A 17449-nucleotide genomic window follows, 5' to 3' on the forward strand; every position below is an offset into this window, starting at 1 on the left:
ATTTACATAAATTACTGGTTGCAGATCTGGGACCTGTAGGCTAACTCTTCCAGTGATGCAGAGAAACCACTCTACGGACTTCATATTAATTCAGAGCCACTGCACTGGTAACAGAGGGTTGGATAGTTTCCCTCCCTCTTTTCCTTCTCTTCTTTATTTCTTCCTTCCTTCCCCACTCCCCTCGCCAACTCTCTTTTTTCAAACAATTTAGGCAACAATTGCTATTGGGCAGTATTAAATTGCTTAACTCAGCTCACTGAAGAAACCAAACAGCTGTCAGACTGAAATAACATTCAATTACTGCTGACTGGGTCTGGAGCCAAACAAGAGATCTAGTGGTAGCTAAAAGGCTGCACCTCTATACCCCTGAAGTCAGTTAGTAACTAATTTCAAACAAAGGCACAAGCAGGCGTGCCAAAACACTGATGATAATGTAGTTCAGCAAATAATATGCCCACATCTGTACTCTGAGAAGGTAGTAGAGAAAGCCAAATTTTAAATATGTATCCTCTCTGTTCTAAATAAAGTATGTATTAAATAAAAGCATGGGAGGAATGAAGGGCAGCCCTGCACCTCTGTTTCCACTGGCATTAATGCTCCTCATCTGAGGAACCCACTCTCGAGAAGATCCAGTCTCTGCAAAACTCACAGAAATCAAGTACTGGTTCTGGCACTTGAAAACTTAATTCTCTACTTAAAAAGGAAAAAAAAAGGCTTTCTTAGCTTAAACATGAAGATCTGAACATCTTTTTAAATTAAAATCTTTATGTTCTTAAGAAAACCAAGCTAAATAAAATTCAGGTTTTCCTTGATATCAACACAAGTCCTTTAACATTCGTTCGGTACGAAACTACATGGGGAATCTACTAAATGAAAATTTAAATCACCAGAAATTTCCTACTGATGTTTTTCTGAACTCTCCAAATCATTAAAACAGAAAATAAAATGGAAAAGTGCTAATAAGCAAGGTGCAGCTGATGTGCTTATGTTTAGCATGTTTTTTTTCCCTCACTTCATTACACGAGGCTGAGATTTTTTTTTAATTGCCTAGAAAATTGCCTTCCTTTGGTGCTCTCTAGCTTCCGACCAGAAATCTGCTACGAACATGCAACTGCAACTACCGCAAGGTGGCCTTACTGACAGGTACACAGGCCTGCTCGGACGGTCGCAGAGCAGCCGCCGGTCCTGGGCTCTGCTAGGGTGGATCCTGCCCTGTCCGCCCTGCCAGCCCCGCAGAGGCCTGAAGCAGCTGATGAGCCTGTCAGATCAGGACAGGCTGCTGGCCACCCAACATGCTCCCAGGCCCTGAGCAGAGCAGGTCCTGAGCCTGGTGCATAGTAATGTCCATTCAAAAGCTCTGTTGTCAATCTACTGCATTATACTAACGCTGAAAGAATTTAAAAATAATTTTCCCTCTGAGTATATTTCCAAACAGTAATTTGGAAAATAAAAGTAAAGACACGCTTGTTAAATCTGCCACCAGGAACATAATTATTGTTAGTATTTTGGTGTATTGTCTTTTGGTCTTTATGTGTATGTATAAATTTAAAAACACCAATGTCTCCATTGTTAACTTTGTTAATAATACATTTTATTAGATGATATGCATATGCATACCTTAGCTGCCCCACCAAGCACTAAATTCTTTGTGGACAAACAAGGGCTTTACTCTGTTCATATAAATTCTACACTCTGTAGGCACTCAAAACATATTTTTCAACTGTTGTTTATTAGCAGCAATGATCTAATGCTTTTAGCCAGAATTTACTATTAAAGGGAAATAGGAAAAAATAAAATAAAATGGGAAAAAATCCTATTTTAAAAATCCCAAGAATTATTCCATCTCCCTAAAATCTAAGCTAGGGTTAAATAACTTTTAACCTGGGTCACATCATTTTTCAAAAATGTACAACTTTAGGGAGGCTGGGTGGCTCAGTCGTTAAGCGTCTGCCTTCGGCTCTGGTCATGGTCCCACGGTCCTGGGATCGAGCCCTGCATCCGGCTCCCTGCTCAGCGGGAAGCCTGCTTCTCTCTCTCCCACTCCCCCTACTCGTGTTCCCTCTCTCGCTGTCTCTCTGTCAAATAAATAAAAAATAAGATAAAATCTTTTAAAAAATAATAATTTTTTTAAATGTACAATTTTTAAAGCCTCCATCATGTTATCCTTCCAATCAAACTTCAATATGCTTGTGCTTCACTAAATATGATAGAAAAAACTGTTCACTTACCAAGCTTGGCTTTCGATCCACTGGGATAAATAATGTCGCACCTCAATGGGGAAATGCTGACCATACAATGCTTGCATCTGATGAAGAGCATCACCTTGGAGTTGCTGGGCTTGTATCCACACAGCCATGGTTTCAATCTGTTAAACAAACGATCAGTGATTTGGGTGGGGGTTTTTTTCCATCCCCCTTTAAATCCACTAGAATAAATATTCACAATTAAAAAACCTAGAGATAAAAAAAATAAAAATTAAAAATTAAAAAACCCTAGAGATAAATGCTTTTAATGCTTTTAAGCCCTTCTTGGTAGAATAAAGATCAGTATTCTGGAACTGAATTTTAGCTTTAAAATGTTTCAAAATGTACACATCCGGTGTGGCCACGGAAAGGTATATAACTTGGTCTATGAAGCACCGACTGTAAGACATACTGAAATCCTACGAGTAAAAGTACAAAGCCAGCATTAGGGGAAGAACTGCCTATAACTCTGATATCACAGACATATTTACTTTTGTTCCAAACTTGAAGTAACAATAAGCAGTATTTTAACAGTAAGATTATTAGCACAGGAATTTTTAAAAAATCACTTGCTTTAGGGTGCCTGGGTGGCTAAGGTCATGATCCCAGGGTCCTGGGATCAAGCCCCGCATTGGGCTCCCTTGCTTCTTCCTCTGCCTGCTGCTCCCCCTGCTTGTGCTCTTTCTCTCTCAAATAAATAAAATCTTTTTAAAAAAGCACTTGTTTTAGATTTGGTATTTTTTTTTTAAAGATTGTATTTATTTAGGGGCGGCTGGGTGGCTCAGTCGGTTAAGCGGCTGCCTTCGGCTCAGGTCATGATCCCAGGGTCCTGGGATCGAGCCCCACGTCTGGCTCCCTGCTCGGCGGAGAGCCTGCTTCTCCCTCTCCCTCTGCCTGCCACTCTGCCTGCTTGTGCTGTCTCTCTATCTGTCGAATAAATAGATAAAATCTTTAGGAAAAAAAAAAGATTTTATTAATTTATTCATGAGAGAAAGAGGGCGGGAGAGAGAGAGAGAGAGAGAGAAGCAGAGGGAGAAGCAGGCTCCCAAGGAGCAGGGAGCCCAATGTGGGACTCGATCCCAGGACCCTGGGATCATGACCTGAGCCAAAGGCAGATGCTTAACCATCTGAGCCACCCAGGCGCCCTGGATTTGGTATTTTGACTAGAAATGGAATAAACGTGCCGTTTTGAAAAAGACCCAGTAAAAGAAAAGTGAAAATATTTAAAACATGAATTGAACCCTATGTATTATTATTGCCAGTTACCTAAGCTGCAATGCTTTACAAACGAAGGGCATAGATTTATCTGGAAAAATGCCCCAACTTTCACCTTCTGAGTTACTGCTAAGGAATTTATGAAGCAATCTTCTATTAAATTACAGTATTTAAAAATCTGTCTGGGGGCGCCTGGGTGGCTCAGTTGGTTAAGCGACTGCCTTTGGCTCAGGTCATGATCCTGGAGTCCCGGGATCGAGTCCCGCATCGGGCTCCCTGCTCGGCAGGGAGTCTGCTTCTCCCTCTGATCCTCCCCACTCTCATGTGCTCTCTGTCTCTCTCATTCTCTCTCTTTCAAATAAATAAAGATATTATAGGCCATATTTAAAAAAAAAAAATCTGTCTGACAGGGACCCTTGGGTGGCTCAGTCGGTTAAGCATCTCCCTTTAGCTCAGATCATGATCCCAGGGTCCTGGGATAGAGCCCGGTGTCAGGCTCCCTGATCAGTGGGGAGTCTGCTTGTCCCTCTGCCCCTCCCCGTTTGTGCTTTCTCTTGCTCGCTCTCTCTTGCTCGCTCTGTCTCTCTCAAATATATAAGATCTTGGGATGCCTGGGTGCCTCAGTCAGTGAAGTGTCTGCCTTAGGCTCAGGTCATGATCCCAATGTCTTGGGATCAAGTCCCACATCGGGCTCCTTGCTCAGCAGGGAACCTGCTTTTCCCTCTGCCTGCCACTCCCCTTGCTTGTGCTCTCTCTCTTACAAATAAAATCTTAAAAAAAAAAAAATCTCTCTGATATAAAAACAATACATTCCAGCTAAGAGTTAGAAACAAGAACCATTATATTCCAATAGTAGGTAGGTTTTTAAAACATGCTCTTGATTCTAGAAAAAGTTTTCTAAAACTACCATGATGCCTTCTCAAATTTACCTGAGAATTTTTAATTCAGTCGGCAGAAACTCTCTGGGATCAACCTGATTGTGGCAGCAACATTACTTTCATGTACACAGAGGGTACAAAAACTGAATCTTATTCTAACACTAGGATCCATAATGTAGAATCTGGTGGAAGGCAGGGCTAACTTGAAAACCATCCAAAATGATTTGGCTACTGATTTGCACCAGTCTCTTAACTATGTTACGATTAGGGTCCAGTGAATCATGTCTTGATTTTGTGGACTACCAAAGACTACACATGTGTGTTGGGAAGCAAAAATCCCTTCTGTTAGTTGTAGTTGTCCGATCGTGTAACACTGAGCTATTTATGGGACAAGTCAGTTAGCCAACAATGAGGTATGCGGTGGGTGCCAGTTACCTATTTTAGACTTGTGCAATGCTATAGAACACTTGAACAGTGTACAATTTTATTTACGGCTTTTGGGCATTAAGGCTGGGATCACTGTAAGATCATCCAAAACATCAAATTTCAATGGCTGAGTTTACTAGGAGAGAGGCTTGGCTAAAAGAGCTCTGTCCAGAAGCAATCGCACATTATAACCTAACATCTGGAAGACATTTAATTGTACAATATAATTTTTAATTAAATGAATCATATCTCAAGATTTTGGAAAATTGGAACAGATACAAAGCATGTCTTTTTGGGTAAAAGGTAAAAGGATGGATGGGTGGGTGGAGATGCTTAAGCAATTAAGTGTATGGAAGAGCAATGAAGGAATGAAGAACCTAATTCAGGTATTCATCTCTTTTAGTGGTAAGGAATTGGAAAGAAGTAGGACCTCACCACAGCTGTTTTAATGATTATATGAACAATACCAAAAGATACAAAAATTGTCTTGAATCTTGCATTCATTAACTGAACTGACCCAAGAGACAAAAGAAGGAAAATTGTAGGAAAATGTTTATCTCCTCAGAGACCCCTCAGTCCATGCAAAGAATTGTATTCTGGTCACATTGTAACCTCTTGGTCTACTTGACTTTTCTTCACATCATTTATCACTTCCTGACATTTATCATATATTTGTTTACTGACTTCTCACTAGGGTAAAATCACCATGAACACAATGACTTTGTTTTGTTCACTCTTTCTCTTGGGCCTAGAACAGTGCCTGACACATAAGCATCCTGTAAATTTTTTATTGTTGTTGAATAAGTAAGTGTATACACACAATTTGGTCAAATCCATCAGGTCTTTTCAAAGTTACTATGGAGTATGAAAAGTATATAAGCATATAAATAGGAAATACCAAAGCAAGAAAATGGAACAGATCTTACAATTTGGATGAGTCTGTATTAACAATATTCTATTTGTTCCTTAATAACATATGCCACAGGGCACCTGGGTGGCTTAGTTGTTAAGTGGCTGCCTTTGGCTCAGGTCATGATCCCAGAGTCCTAGGATGGAGCCTTGTGTCCAGGCTGGGCTCCCCCACTCAGCAAGGGGCCTGCTTCTCCCTCTCCCTCTGCTCCTCCCCCCACTCGTGCTCTCTCACTCACTCTCTCAAATAAATAAATAAAATCTTAAAAAAAAATATGCCACAATTTGTAATTTTTCCTTTTAGTTTTTATTAATTTATTTTTGTTTATCTCCCCCCACTGAATTCTAAGTACTCTAAGAGCACATTTATTTACTACTGTGTCCCTAATGCCTAGTACAGTGGCTTACCATGGTAAGTAATCAAAACATACTTGCTAGTGAATAAATACATATTTGGTAAATATTTCACATGTCCTGCTGGTTGAGCATATTACAGGTGTCTAATATTGCTTTAAAAAAGAAGTACTATAGGGGCACCTGGGTGGCTCAGTTGGTTAAGCGACTGCCTTCAGCTCAGGTCACGATCCCAGGGTCCTGGGATTAAGCCCCGCATCGGGCTCCCTGCTCGGTGGGAAGCCTGCTTCTCCCTCTCCCACTCCCCCCGCTTGTGTTCCCTCTCTCTCTGTCTCTCTCTCTCTCTGTCAATTAAATAAATAAAATCTTAAAAAAAAAAAAAAAGAAGTACTATGGTAATATGCCACATATACGGGGCCCCTAGGTGGCTCAGTTGGTTAAGTATCTGACTCTTGGTTTCAGCTCAGGGCATGATCATATGGGCCATGGGATCAAGCCCCATGACAGGCTCTATGCTCAGTGCACAGTCTGCTTGGGGTTCTCTCTCCCTCTCCTCCTGCCCCTCCCCCAGCTCACGCATGCTCTCTAATAAATGAATCTTAAAAAAAAAAAAGTCACACTGGGGCGCCTGGGTGGCTCAGTCGTTAAGTGTCTGCCTTCGGCTCAGGTCATGATCCCAGGGTCCTGGGATCAAGCCCCTCATCCGACTCCCTGCTCAGCGGGAAACCTGCTTCTCCCTCTCCCACTCCCCCTGCTTGTGTTCCCTCTCTCGCTGTGTCTCTCTCTGTCAAATAAATAAATAAAATCTTTAAAAAAAAAAATCACACTATTTTGTCTTAAGTTTTATTAGTTTTTAGTTTTTATCAAAGAGTGGAATGCTGAACTCTTAGAATTTGTCAGAATATGTTTTATGGTCCTAAATATGAACATGTTGTAATAGTTATTTTCTAAAATGCCATTTGAGGAAAAGCAGCTGGTAAATATAAGGTGGTAACCACCTTATTTTGAAAAACACAAATTATTTTAACTTCACTACAAAAAAATGCTTTGATAGAGCTGGAAAGTAGATTTTACCTACTAGTAGTCAAAAATGTAAAAAATAAAAAGTACAGTAAGTAATACAGAATCATTTTACTTTTAAACTAAGAATTATATACATATGGAACATGAAATGAGTTACTGAAATTATCACGTAACGATTGAAAACATGCAATTTGGAGAAAAAAACCACCCCACCCCCATTGCATCAATAGAAGTGAGAACCTAACTAGTACTTTCCCTTGTACATGCCCAAACTCTTCACACCCATTATTAAGCTATGCCTACACCTGGCATGAGCTAGGTCCCCGTCCTTTCTCATTAGTATTTATCCTGCCATTGAATACTACTCCACATATGGAGTAACTGCACCTCTGTCCGCAATACACATTTTCTTTTGCTTATTTACAGGCAGCTCCATCTTCAATGCATGATGTTCTGACAAGGAAGTGGTTTGTATCTTTAGTAGATCTTCACAGGGGCTTCTCTAAAGACTGGGAAATGGATGCACAATCTTATTTTTAGCCAAAGATGAGAACTAGCTGAGTTTTGCTTAGTTGCATTAGTATTCATAAGTATTCCAAACAACCTAAACCAGCCTTGGATGCCAAATGTACTTTCTAAAGCCCAAGGTGCTGAAATCAACCTTATATATCTGGATAAATCCTAGGAGTCTCAAATAAAGCAGACCTTCAGGTACTTGTTCTAAAAAAGCTCCAAATTCTAAGCGTATAGTGTTACAGGCTTATTGAAAACCATAAAAATGAATGTCCACTAACAAATAAATGATAGGAGTGGGTGGGATTTAGGAATATTCTTGTCTCAGTAATAAATACCTTTTTATTAGGTGCTTTCCCCTTTAAAAGTAAAATATAAACCTTTGTCAAGAAAAACATCACTCTAGGGGCGCCTGGGTGGCTCTGCCAGTTAAACATCTAACTTTGGCTCAGGTCATGATCTCAGGGTCCAGGAATCAAGTCCCGCATCAGGCTCCCTGCTCAGCAGCAAGTCTGCTTGCCCCTCTCCCTCTTCCTCTGTTCCTCCTCCTGCTCCCTCTCTTTCTAATAATAAACAAACAAAATCTTAAAAAAAAAAAAGAAAAAGAAAAACATCTCTTTTTCTGAAGACTTCTAGAACACTGTGGCCAAAGTCATGGCATAAACTGTGGGGGAAGTATAGAGTACATGACAACATCTGATCAACACCATCCAGATTTATAATTTACTATCATTTACTGAATATCTACTATATTATTTATAACACCAAGTGCTTTTATGAATCTACTCATTTAATCCTCACAAAAATACTAGGAGGTAGGCACTATTATTATCCCTATTTTATAGATGAGGAAATCGAGGCTCAACAAATTAAATAGGACTGTAAAATGGTGTAAGTTTGGAAAACAATCTGGCAGTTCTTCAAAAGGCTAAATATGGAGTTATTATATGACCCAGTAGTTCCACTCATAGGTATATGCCTAAGGGAACTGAAAACGTATGTCCACAAAAATGTGTACATGAATGTTCAAAGCAGTTCATTCATGACAGCAAAAAAGTAAAAACAATCCAAATGCCCATCAATGAATGGATGGATAATATGGATATAAACAGAAAAAATAAAATGGATAAAATGGAGTATTATTCAGACATAGAAAGGAATTAAATACTGATATATGCTAAATAAAAGAAGCCAGACACCTTGGGGCACCTGGGTGGCTCAGTCGTTAAGCGCCTGCCTTCATCTCAGGTCATGATCCCAAGGTCCTGGGATCGAGCCCCGCATCGGGCTCCCTGCTCAGCGGGAAGTCAGCTTCTCCCTCTCCCACTCCCCCTGCTTGTGTTCCTGCTCTCACTATCTCTCTCTCTGTCAAATAAATAAATAAAATCTTAAAAAAAAAAAAAGCCAGACACAAAAAGCAGTGTATGGTAAATTCCATTATATGAAATGTCCAGAATAGGCAAACCCATAGACACAAAGTAGGCTGGTGCAATAATGGGGAGTGACTCTTAATAAGTACGGGTTTCTTTGGGGGTGAAAAATTTGTTCCAGGTCCCATCCTACTGAAGCACTGTCTGCACTGGATCTGGGCAGTCCACCACTCTATCAGGAGGTCTCTGTCCTGAGGACTTTATGGTGGTTGTCATATTATTTTTTGCGTTCTTCTATATGTTTGTTATATTTCATAATTTTAAAAAAGAAAAGAATAAAATTAGAATAAGAAATCTAATATGGCAAGGCTCTGATTTGGGCAAAGGCTTAGGATAGTTGGCAAATGAAATAGAAGATAGATAAACATTGCTTCTGGTCAGAAAAGTCTAAGGCAAGGAACCAGGATTCAAAACTGTTAACCATATCAGCACCATTTAATGATTGCAGACTTTGGAAACATTATAAAGAGCAAGTTCCTTGGTTATGTTTACTGCCCTACTGTCAATACCAACATTATTTACATAGATTCAGTGCTAGTGGTTACCTAGTAATAGGAACTTGGAAGGACAGAAAAATATTAAATAGCAATAATAATGGATTAAGACTTTGCTCATATTAAAACTGGCCTAACATCAAGTAAGAAGGTTTGAGTAAAACTATCCTATCTAGAAGTAGGTCAAAACCAGAGCCATCTGTTCTTTAAAAAAAAAAAAAATCTCTAAACACTACTTTATAAGCAATCAGAAAGGCAATTCTCTAACAAAATCAGATTATTAAACAGATGGGAAGAGAACAGAAAGAATGAAAGTATTTGGCTCACAAAGAAACAAACAAGGAAAAATTTGCTCAGGCAACACCGAGATGATAATATTCTGGGAAGACAATCAGTCATAAATCTTCACGTCACAGCCAAGTCATTACATACTACTTTGGGAAGGAGAGAGAGAGGGAAGGGGGGGTGGGGAGAGGGAGAAGTGGAGGGAGAAGAGAGAGAGGGGAGGAAGGGAGCTATCTGCTAAATACACAGATCAAGTGTTAGTGGATTATCATATATTTAAAACTCTCACCTAAATATAAGATATCTTAGCCAAAAACACAATCTCAAAAATAGAGTAGACTCAGACAAGGATCATCATAGCCACTAAAACCACTGGGTGGTACTTGCTGGGGAACAGGATACTCACACAGTCTCAGAGTATTACCTCACATATTACTTATTATTCATAAAGGGAAAAAGGTGTATTTTTGGTGGAAAAGCTGATGAACAACACCTTAACCAAATAATCAAACATCCCCAATCATGGAACAAAGTGACATTACAGTAGTTCCCCCTTATCTGTGGGGCATATGTTCCAAGACTCCTCAGTGGATACCTGAAAACGCAGATAGTACCAAACCCTATACAGTATGTTTCTCCTACACATACATACCAATTATAAAGTTTAATTTATATATTAATGTAATTTAAGAGATTACAGTAAGGGATTAAGAGATTAAAAACAATAGCTAAAAATAAAATTGAACAATTTTAACAATGTACATAATAAAAGATATATGAATGTGATCTCTTTCGCTCTCTAAATATCTTACTGTACTGCACTCATCCATCCTGTGATGGTAATGCCTATACGACGAGATGAGCCGAGGTGAATGATGTAGGCATTGTGATTCAGCGTTAGGCTACTATTAACCTTCTGATGATATGTCAGAAGGACCGTGGGTAACTGAAACCCCAGAAAGTGAAACTGCGGATAAGGGGGGACTTGTTGCATATGCCTCCGAATGTGATCTACTGAAAAGAATACACAAACCAAATGTTTCACCTCTACTCATGGAACAATCAGACAAATCCAAATTATAAGACTCTTATGAAAAACAGAAAAACGTGGAACTATTCTAGATTAAAGGAGACTAAAGAGACACAATAACTACCTAGAGTATAATTTAAAAAATAAAACAAACTACATCTCTAAAGGACATTACTGGGACAATTAGAAATTAAAATCTTAAATTCAAATGAAATTTAAATACAGCCTACATACCGGATATTGCGTCAATGTTAAATTTCTTGAGACTGATAATGGCATTAAGGTTATAAAGGACTGTTCTTAGTAGCTACAAACTCAAGTATTTAAGGGTAAAAAAAGGTCATGATGGCTCCAACTTGCTTTCAAAGGAAAGAGAGAGGCAGAGGTGGTGGTAGGGAGGGTGATAAAGCAAAGGTAACAACTGTTAATAACTGGTCAATGTAGACAAGGTCTACATGAGCATTCCTTGAATTGAATCCTTTCAATTTTTCAGCAATTTAAAAGTTTTTCAAAATCAAAATCAAGGGCAAAAATTGCAAAAAAGAAAAACGAACAAACAAAAACAGTAAGAGTAGAGGTTTGAGTCCCATCTTGAAATTGTCCCTGGCAGTCCATAAAAATCTTGACTTCTCAGACCTTGTGCTGAAGCTGGTAGGACACTGTTATAACAATTGGGCTCCCTCATGCCATGTGGGCCTGCAGCTTGAATACACGTGCATTAGAATTATCTCTGTGTGGAAATCCATTAAGGAACTTGAACAACCCATCTGGGAAGAAGCTACATCAGTACCATTTTCCAGATAATGAAAACCTTTGCTATAGCCCACAAATAATGACCATCTGCATTATGGAAAAGTAAGAAATGATCTGAGACTGCCATGGAGCCCTATGTTAGCCTCAGAATTTCTAATGAAAGTTCATATCTGGGCCCATTTTATACTGTTAATCAAGACCAACTCATCCTAGGGGCGTCTGGGTGGATCAGTTGGTTAAGCAACTGCCTTCAGCTCAGGTCACGATCCTGGAGTCCCTGGATGAGTCCTGCATCAGCCTCCCTGCTCAGCAGGTAGTATGCTTCTCCCTCTGACCCTCCCCCCTCTCATGTACTCTCTCTCTCTCTCTCTCACATTCTCTCTCTTTCAAATAAATAAATAAAATCTTAAAAAAAAAAAGACCAACTCATCCTAGAATGTGGCTTTTGTAGTTTGAATCCTTTAGTTCAGGAAATAAAAATTCCTCAGCCACTGCAATATATGAGTCTCTGTACCATTTAGATGAAAGATAATCCCTTCCTTCTTGTTTTGATTTTATTTTTTTAAAGATTTTATTTATTTGACAGAGAGAGACACAGCAAGAGAGGGAACACAAGCCGGCGGAGTGGGAGAGGGAGAAGCAGGCTTCCCGCCGAGCAGGGAGCCCGATGCGGGGCTCGATCCCAGGACCCTGGGATCATGACCTGAGACGAAGGCAGACGCTTAACGACTGAGCCACCCAGACGCCCTTCTTGTTTTGATTTTTAAAAAAGGCAAGTTATTAATAAATCTGCATATGTTCCCAATATTTTCCTCATTCAAGTTCACAGCTTCCCTCTTGCCATTGAGAATTACAGTATTAAGTTTTCACTTAGCGGGGACGTCTGGGTGGCTCAGTCGGTTAAGCGGCTGACTTCGGCTCAGGTCATGATCCCAGAGTCCTCGGATCCAACCCCACGTCAGGCTCCCTGCTCCACAGGGAGCCTGCTTCTCCCTCCCTCTGCCTGCCACTACCCCTGCCTGTGCTCTGTCAAATAAATAAATAAACTCTAAAAAAAACAAAAAGTTTTCACTTAGCAAAATTTGCTTTGAAGAGCCCCTTGCACTAGGTCAACTCCCAGGGACAACCATTAGTTAGATCGTATAATATACAATAGTAAGAAACTAGAAACAACCTAAATCCAAAACAGGAGAATGGTTAAACTATAACATATTAATCTGATGGAATATTGTGCAACAATTTAAATGAAATATAAAGGCAATACTGAAATATAAGGCCATGTAGACACATTTTAAAAAAATATAAAGAAAAGAATGTTAAATGAAAGGTGTACAGAGTATGTATGCTAGAGGACAAATAACAGAGAAAGGTCAAAGAGAACTATAAACAGTTGTTCCACTTAGGGGAAGGCATTTTGGTATTTTTTTATAGTTTTTGACTTACTAAATTTTGTTTAAAATGTAAAATTTGAAATATAAATTTAATGATCATGAGCAATTGGTACTACTCATCCCACAGGACGGTTCCATAAAGGGACATGCAAAAGACACAGAAACAAGTATTTCCCACAAGACAATATCCAGGTTACGGCATTTTCTTACAACTTAGGTAGTCTTGATTTATGTATGGCATGAAATAGTAAAAAAAATTCAGAAGCATAATTTTTTTAAAAGAAGTACAGGGGCACCTGGGTAGCTAAGTCATTAAGCATCTGCCTTTGGCTCAGGTCATGATCCCAGGGTCCTGGGATCGAACCCCGCATCGAGCCCTCTGTCAGGCTCCCTGCTCAGAGGGAAACCTGCTTCTCCCTCTCTCAGTCCGCCTGCTTGTGTTCCCATTCTCACTGTCTCCCTCTGTCAAATGGATAAATAAAATCTTTTTAAAAAGTACAATTCTATCACTTTCTTTTTTTAAAGATTTTAAAATTTATTTTTGTGAGAGCGAAAGCATGTGCATGGGGGGGTCAGAGGGAGAAGCAGACTCCCTGCTGAGCAGGGAGCCCAATGTAGGACTCTATCCCAGGACCCTGGGATCATGACCTGAGCCAAAGGCAGATGTTTAACAGACTGAGCCACTTAGGCACCCCAATTCTATCACTTTCAAATATGTGTTTTCAAATAGTAGTTCATACTATTAATGGCTAAGATCAATTTGTAATTTTGTCATCTATTTATATTTCATTTAAATCCCTTAAAATGCCTTGCATTCAGTAACTGTTCATCTTATTCTTGTTTAATAAACCCTTCTTTAGAAGTTGTATAAAAGTAAATGGCACAAAAATATACTTTGAAGTATTTTTCTGAAGTTCAGAAGAAACAAAAAAGTGTGTTTGTGGAGAGCAGAAGAAAAAAATGAACAAAACTTTGGTAATTTTTGAACTTGAGGGATGAATTTATAGATATTCATTATATACTATTTTCTTATTTTGTGTGTGTTTGAAAATGTTCATACCGAAAGTTCAGAATACCAATAGGGGTAAAAAAAAAAAAAAGGGTAAACCATAACTTAGACCAGGTTAAAGATTAGTGATCTCAGGGGTAACAGAGTCTGAATTTAGGAGGTTTTAGTGACTTCTAAAAGAAACGTGGAAAATAGAAAAGAAAAAAAAAGGGGAAAGTCATATTTCAAGACAAGAAATAATACATACTTAGGTTCATATTTGGTTCTTTTTTCATCCTTGATATGACTAACTGTCCCTGCAAACTTGTACCAATTGTAAACAGAATGAAATACACAGAAAAGCACTCACAGCAGCACAAGAATTGCTTTTCAAAACTATACTTCCTTTATCCCTAATGACGCACCTGAACACAACCAGCCCAGGTAAAGGCCCTTTACCTTTACCTGTTCAAAGGTAACAATTCAAGGCCACAGAAGATTGTAGTTAGAAGATCAGATCCCGGAGGGCCTTAGCCATTGGTTCCTCACTCTGCTCCTAGGCCAATAGAACTGGGGGAAAGTCCTCCTGTTATGTTGATACTGACTTACTTTGTGCCAAGAACCTATACCCAAAGCCTAAGCAAGGTTTGCACTCCCTGTGGGATTCTTCACTATCTCAGGAAGGTTGAACAGATCGGACCAGTTTCCAAGAACAGAAAGGGAAAACTGTAGGGAAATCTCGCTAAGGAAACCCTGAGATAATTCTCCCTACGCTACTCTGTATCTTTTCTGCACATCAACACTAATGCTCACCCAACAACCTTTATTATCAACAGTAAATACTAGGAGAGAAACCAATAATACATTGGAAAAGCACACCTATCAGTGAGCCCCAACTAAATGGAGAACACAGTATTCTGCTCTTTCCATGTAACTGTGTTCTCTGCATTTACCAATTATCATAATCGACTTTATTTTTGCTTACAGTTACTTGAATATAAATCATTTCAAAAAATAAAAAATGAACCTAAATAGGTTTTGGTTAAAACAATGGAAGACTAAAATCCTCTCTCTAAGAGAGAGCCATCCCGGGGTGCCTGGGTGGCTCAGTTGTTGGGCGTCTGCCTTCGGCTCAGGTCATGGTCCCAGGGTCCTGGGATAGAGCCCCACATCGGGCTCCCTGCTCCGCGGGAAGCCTACTTCTCCCTCTCCCACTCCCCCTGCTTGTGTTCCCTCTCTTGCTGCGTCTCTCTCTGTCAAATAAATAAAATCTTTAAAAAAAAAGAGACAGCCATCCCATCACCTGGTTCTTTTGTTACTCACTGGCTGATACTCCACTTGTGAAGCCCAACTGCAGCTTTCGTGAAAATAATGTCAATGTGTGGGGTGTAATACTCACTGTGTTTCAGTAAAACAAGTCCTGTAGAAAAGATGGTCCAACAATGGGTAGCAGGTATATTAAGAAGCTAATTCTGAGGGGCGCCGAGGTGGTTCAGTCGTTAAGCATCTGCCTTCGGCTCAGGTCATGATCCCAGGGTCCTGGGATCGAGCCCCACATTGGGCTCCCTGCTGGGCAGGAGGCCTGCTTCTCCCTCTCCCACTCCCCCTGCTTGTGTTCCCTCTCTCGCTGGGTCTCTCTCTGTCAAATAGATAAATAAATAAAATCTAAAAAAAAAAAAAAAAGCTAATTCTGAGATGAAATGACATTTTTACAAAAGATTTTATTTATTTATTTGAGAAAGAAAGAGAGAGCACGAGCGGGGGGGGCGAGGAAGAGGGAGAAGCAAGGCTCCCCGCTGAGCAGGGAGCCCAATATGGGGCTCAATCCCAGGACCCCAAGACGCTTAACCAACTGAGCCACCTAGGCGCCCCATGAAAGGACATTTAAATAAAAGTTCACGTCTTAGAAAATCAAAATGTCTGGCCTCTCAGGAAAAAAAAGGTTGCCCAGGATAAGAGGCACTACTGACACCAAGACATTTAACATTGAGATGAATTAAAATTATGCACAAAGTAACTGTCCACGTTTACCACAGCATTAACACTGGGACTCTGCAATACAATACAAATACTTTTGCTAAAACAAACTACTTTTTCTAGAAACACGGTCTTCCTTGCTACATATTGACTAGGATATCTACACAACTTAGCACTGTGAACTTGAATGCTTGTTCCTACACCACAGAACAGAGGCAGTGAAAGACTCCTGCCTCTTAACTAACAGCTTGTGCCCCAAGACATCAGCCAGGATAACGGTGCGTATGTTCTTTCACAGGCTGCACTGTTACAGGAAGAAGCAAAGAGCAGCGATTTCCTTCCAAAAGGTCAGCTGCCTCAGACAGACCAAACAGAAAGCAGTTAATTCTTGCCAACTTCCCCTCCTGCTTCTGCAGCTAGTACGCAAGAGCATTTGGTTTCCAGTAAAGCTCCAGAGAAAAACAAAGCAAGTGTGAGACCCAGAACTGAGGCAATCTAAAGTATCTCACTTGACAATAAGATCACATGGAGCTACACTTTTTAAATGGCAATGGAACTTTTAAGAGCTACCAGATTTAATGAGGCTTAAATATGAGGAAAAGAACAGAATTGGAACCATCCCAGATTTTATACTAGTGCTCCAGAGTTCACCTAAAAATAAAATGGTATTTTGGCTATAATAAATGTGACAACATATGAGGTTCCCAGTTGATTGATACAAAAATAAATCTTTAGCCTTCCTCTTCTCAAACTAAAGTCCTATTAGTTGTCAAACATGCTAAGACACTGGCCAGATTCAATGCTGACAATCAGTAGCATAAACAAGTGAGCATACAATGATTATATAGTTTCTTAGATTAGACATGGAAAAAGGACTATATGACTAATAACAAAAAGGAGAAGAGAATAGAAAATAAGATTTAAATTCTTCTTTAGGTAGTGACCCTGAATAGTTATGGAATAATACTGAAGATCTCCCACCCCCCAAAGAAACAACACAGCATTCTCACATAGACTTCGTTAAATTAAGCAAGCATCCATACATTCAATCTTTCTAGAGGCAACAAAATTAGTCCTTTTGAGTATAAAAGTAAAGGAGAAGGAAGGAAAAATGAAGACTTTTTAAAAAAAGATTTTATTTATTGGGGCACCTGGGTGGCTCAGTCGTTGGGCATCTGCCTTTGGCTCAGGTCACGATCCCAGGATCCTGGGATCAAGCCCCACATAGGGCTCCCTGCTCGGCAGGAAGCCTGCTTCTCCCTCTCCCACGCCCCCTGCTTGTGTTCCTGCTCTTGCTGTGTCTCTGTCAAATAAATAAATAAAATCCTTTTTTATTTTTTTAAGATATTTATAAAATCTTTTTTTATTTTTTTAATAATTTTATTATGTTAATCACCATATATTACATCATTAGTTTTTGTTTATTTTATTTTTTAAGATTTTATTTATAAAATCTTTATTTTTTTATTTTATTTTTAAGATTTTATTTATAAATAAAATTTATTTATAAATAAAATCTTTTTTATTTTATTTTTTTAAG

At 39.4% G+C, this 17449-nt stretch overlaps 1 protein-coding gene across 5 annotated transcripts in view; it reads right to left on the minus strand.

Moving 5' to 3' along the window:
* STAT5B (signal transducer and activator of transcription 5B) overlaps window positions 1–17449 on the minus strand; it is a 111293-nt gene that overhangs the window by 24047 nt on the left and 69797 nt on the right. For all 5 annotated transcript variants that reach the window (XM_073889542.1, XM_025861788.2, XM_073889541.1 and 2 more), the window contains one exon: window positions 2229–2365. In XM_073889542.1, coding sequence (XP_073745643.1) covers window positions 2229–2356 — 128 coding nt within the window. In that variant the 5' untranslated portion in view covers window positions 2357–2365. Of the gene's footprint in view, window positions 1–2228; window positions 2366–17449 lie in introns of those variants that run through there.

The sequence above is a fragment of the Callorhinus ursinus genome, unplaced genomic scaffold (assembly GCF_003265705.2).
Source record: "Callorhinus ursinus isolate GAN/ISIS: 27379988/994484 unplaced genomic scaffold, GSC_fseal_2.0 scaffold108, whole genome shotgun sequence".
In the NCBI taxonomy this organism is placed as follows: domain Eukaryota; kingdom Metazoa; phylum Chordata; class Mammalia; order Carnivora; family Otariidae; genus Callorhinus; species Callorhinus ursinus.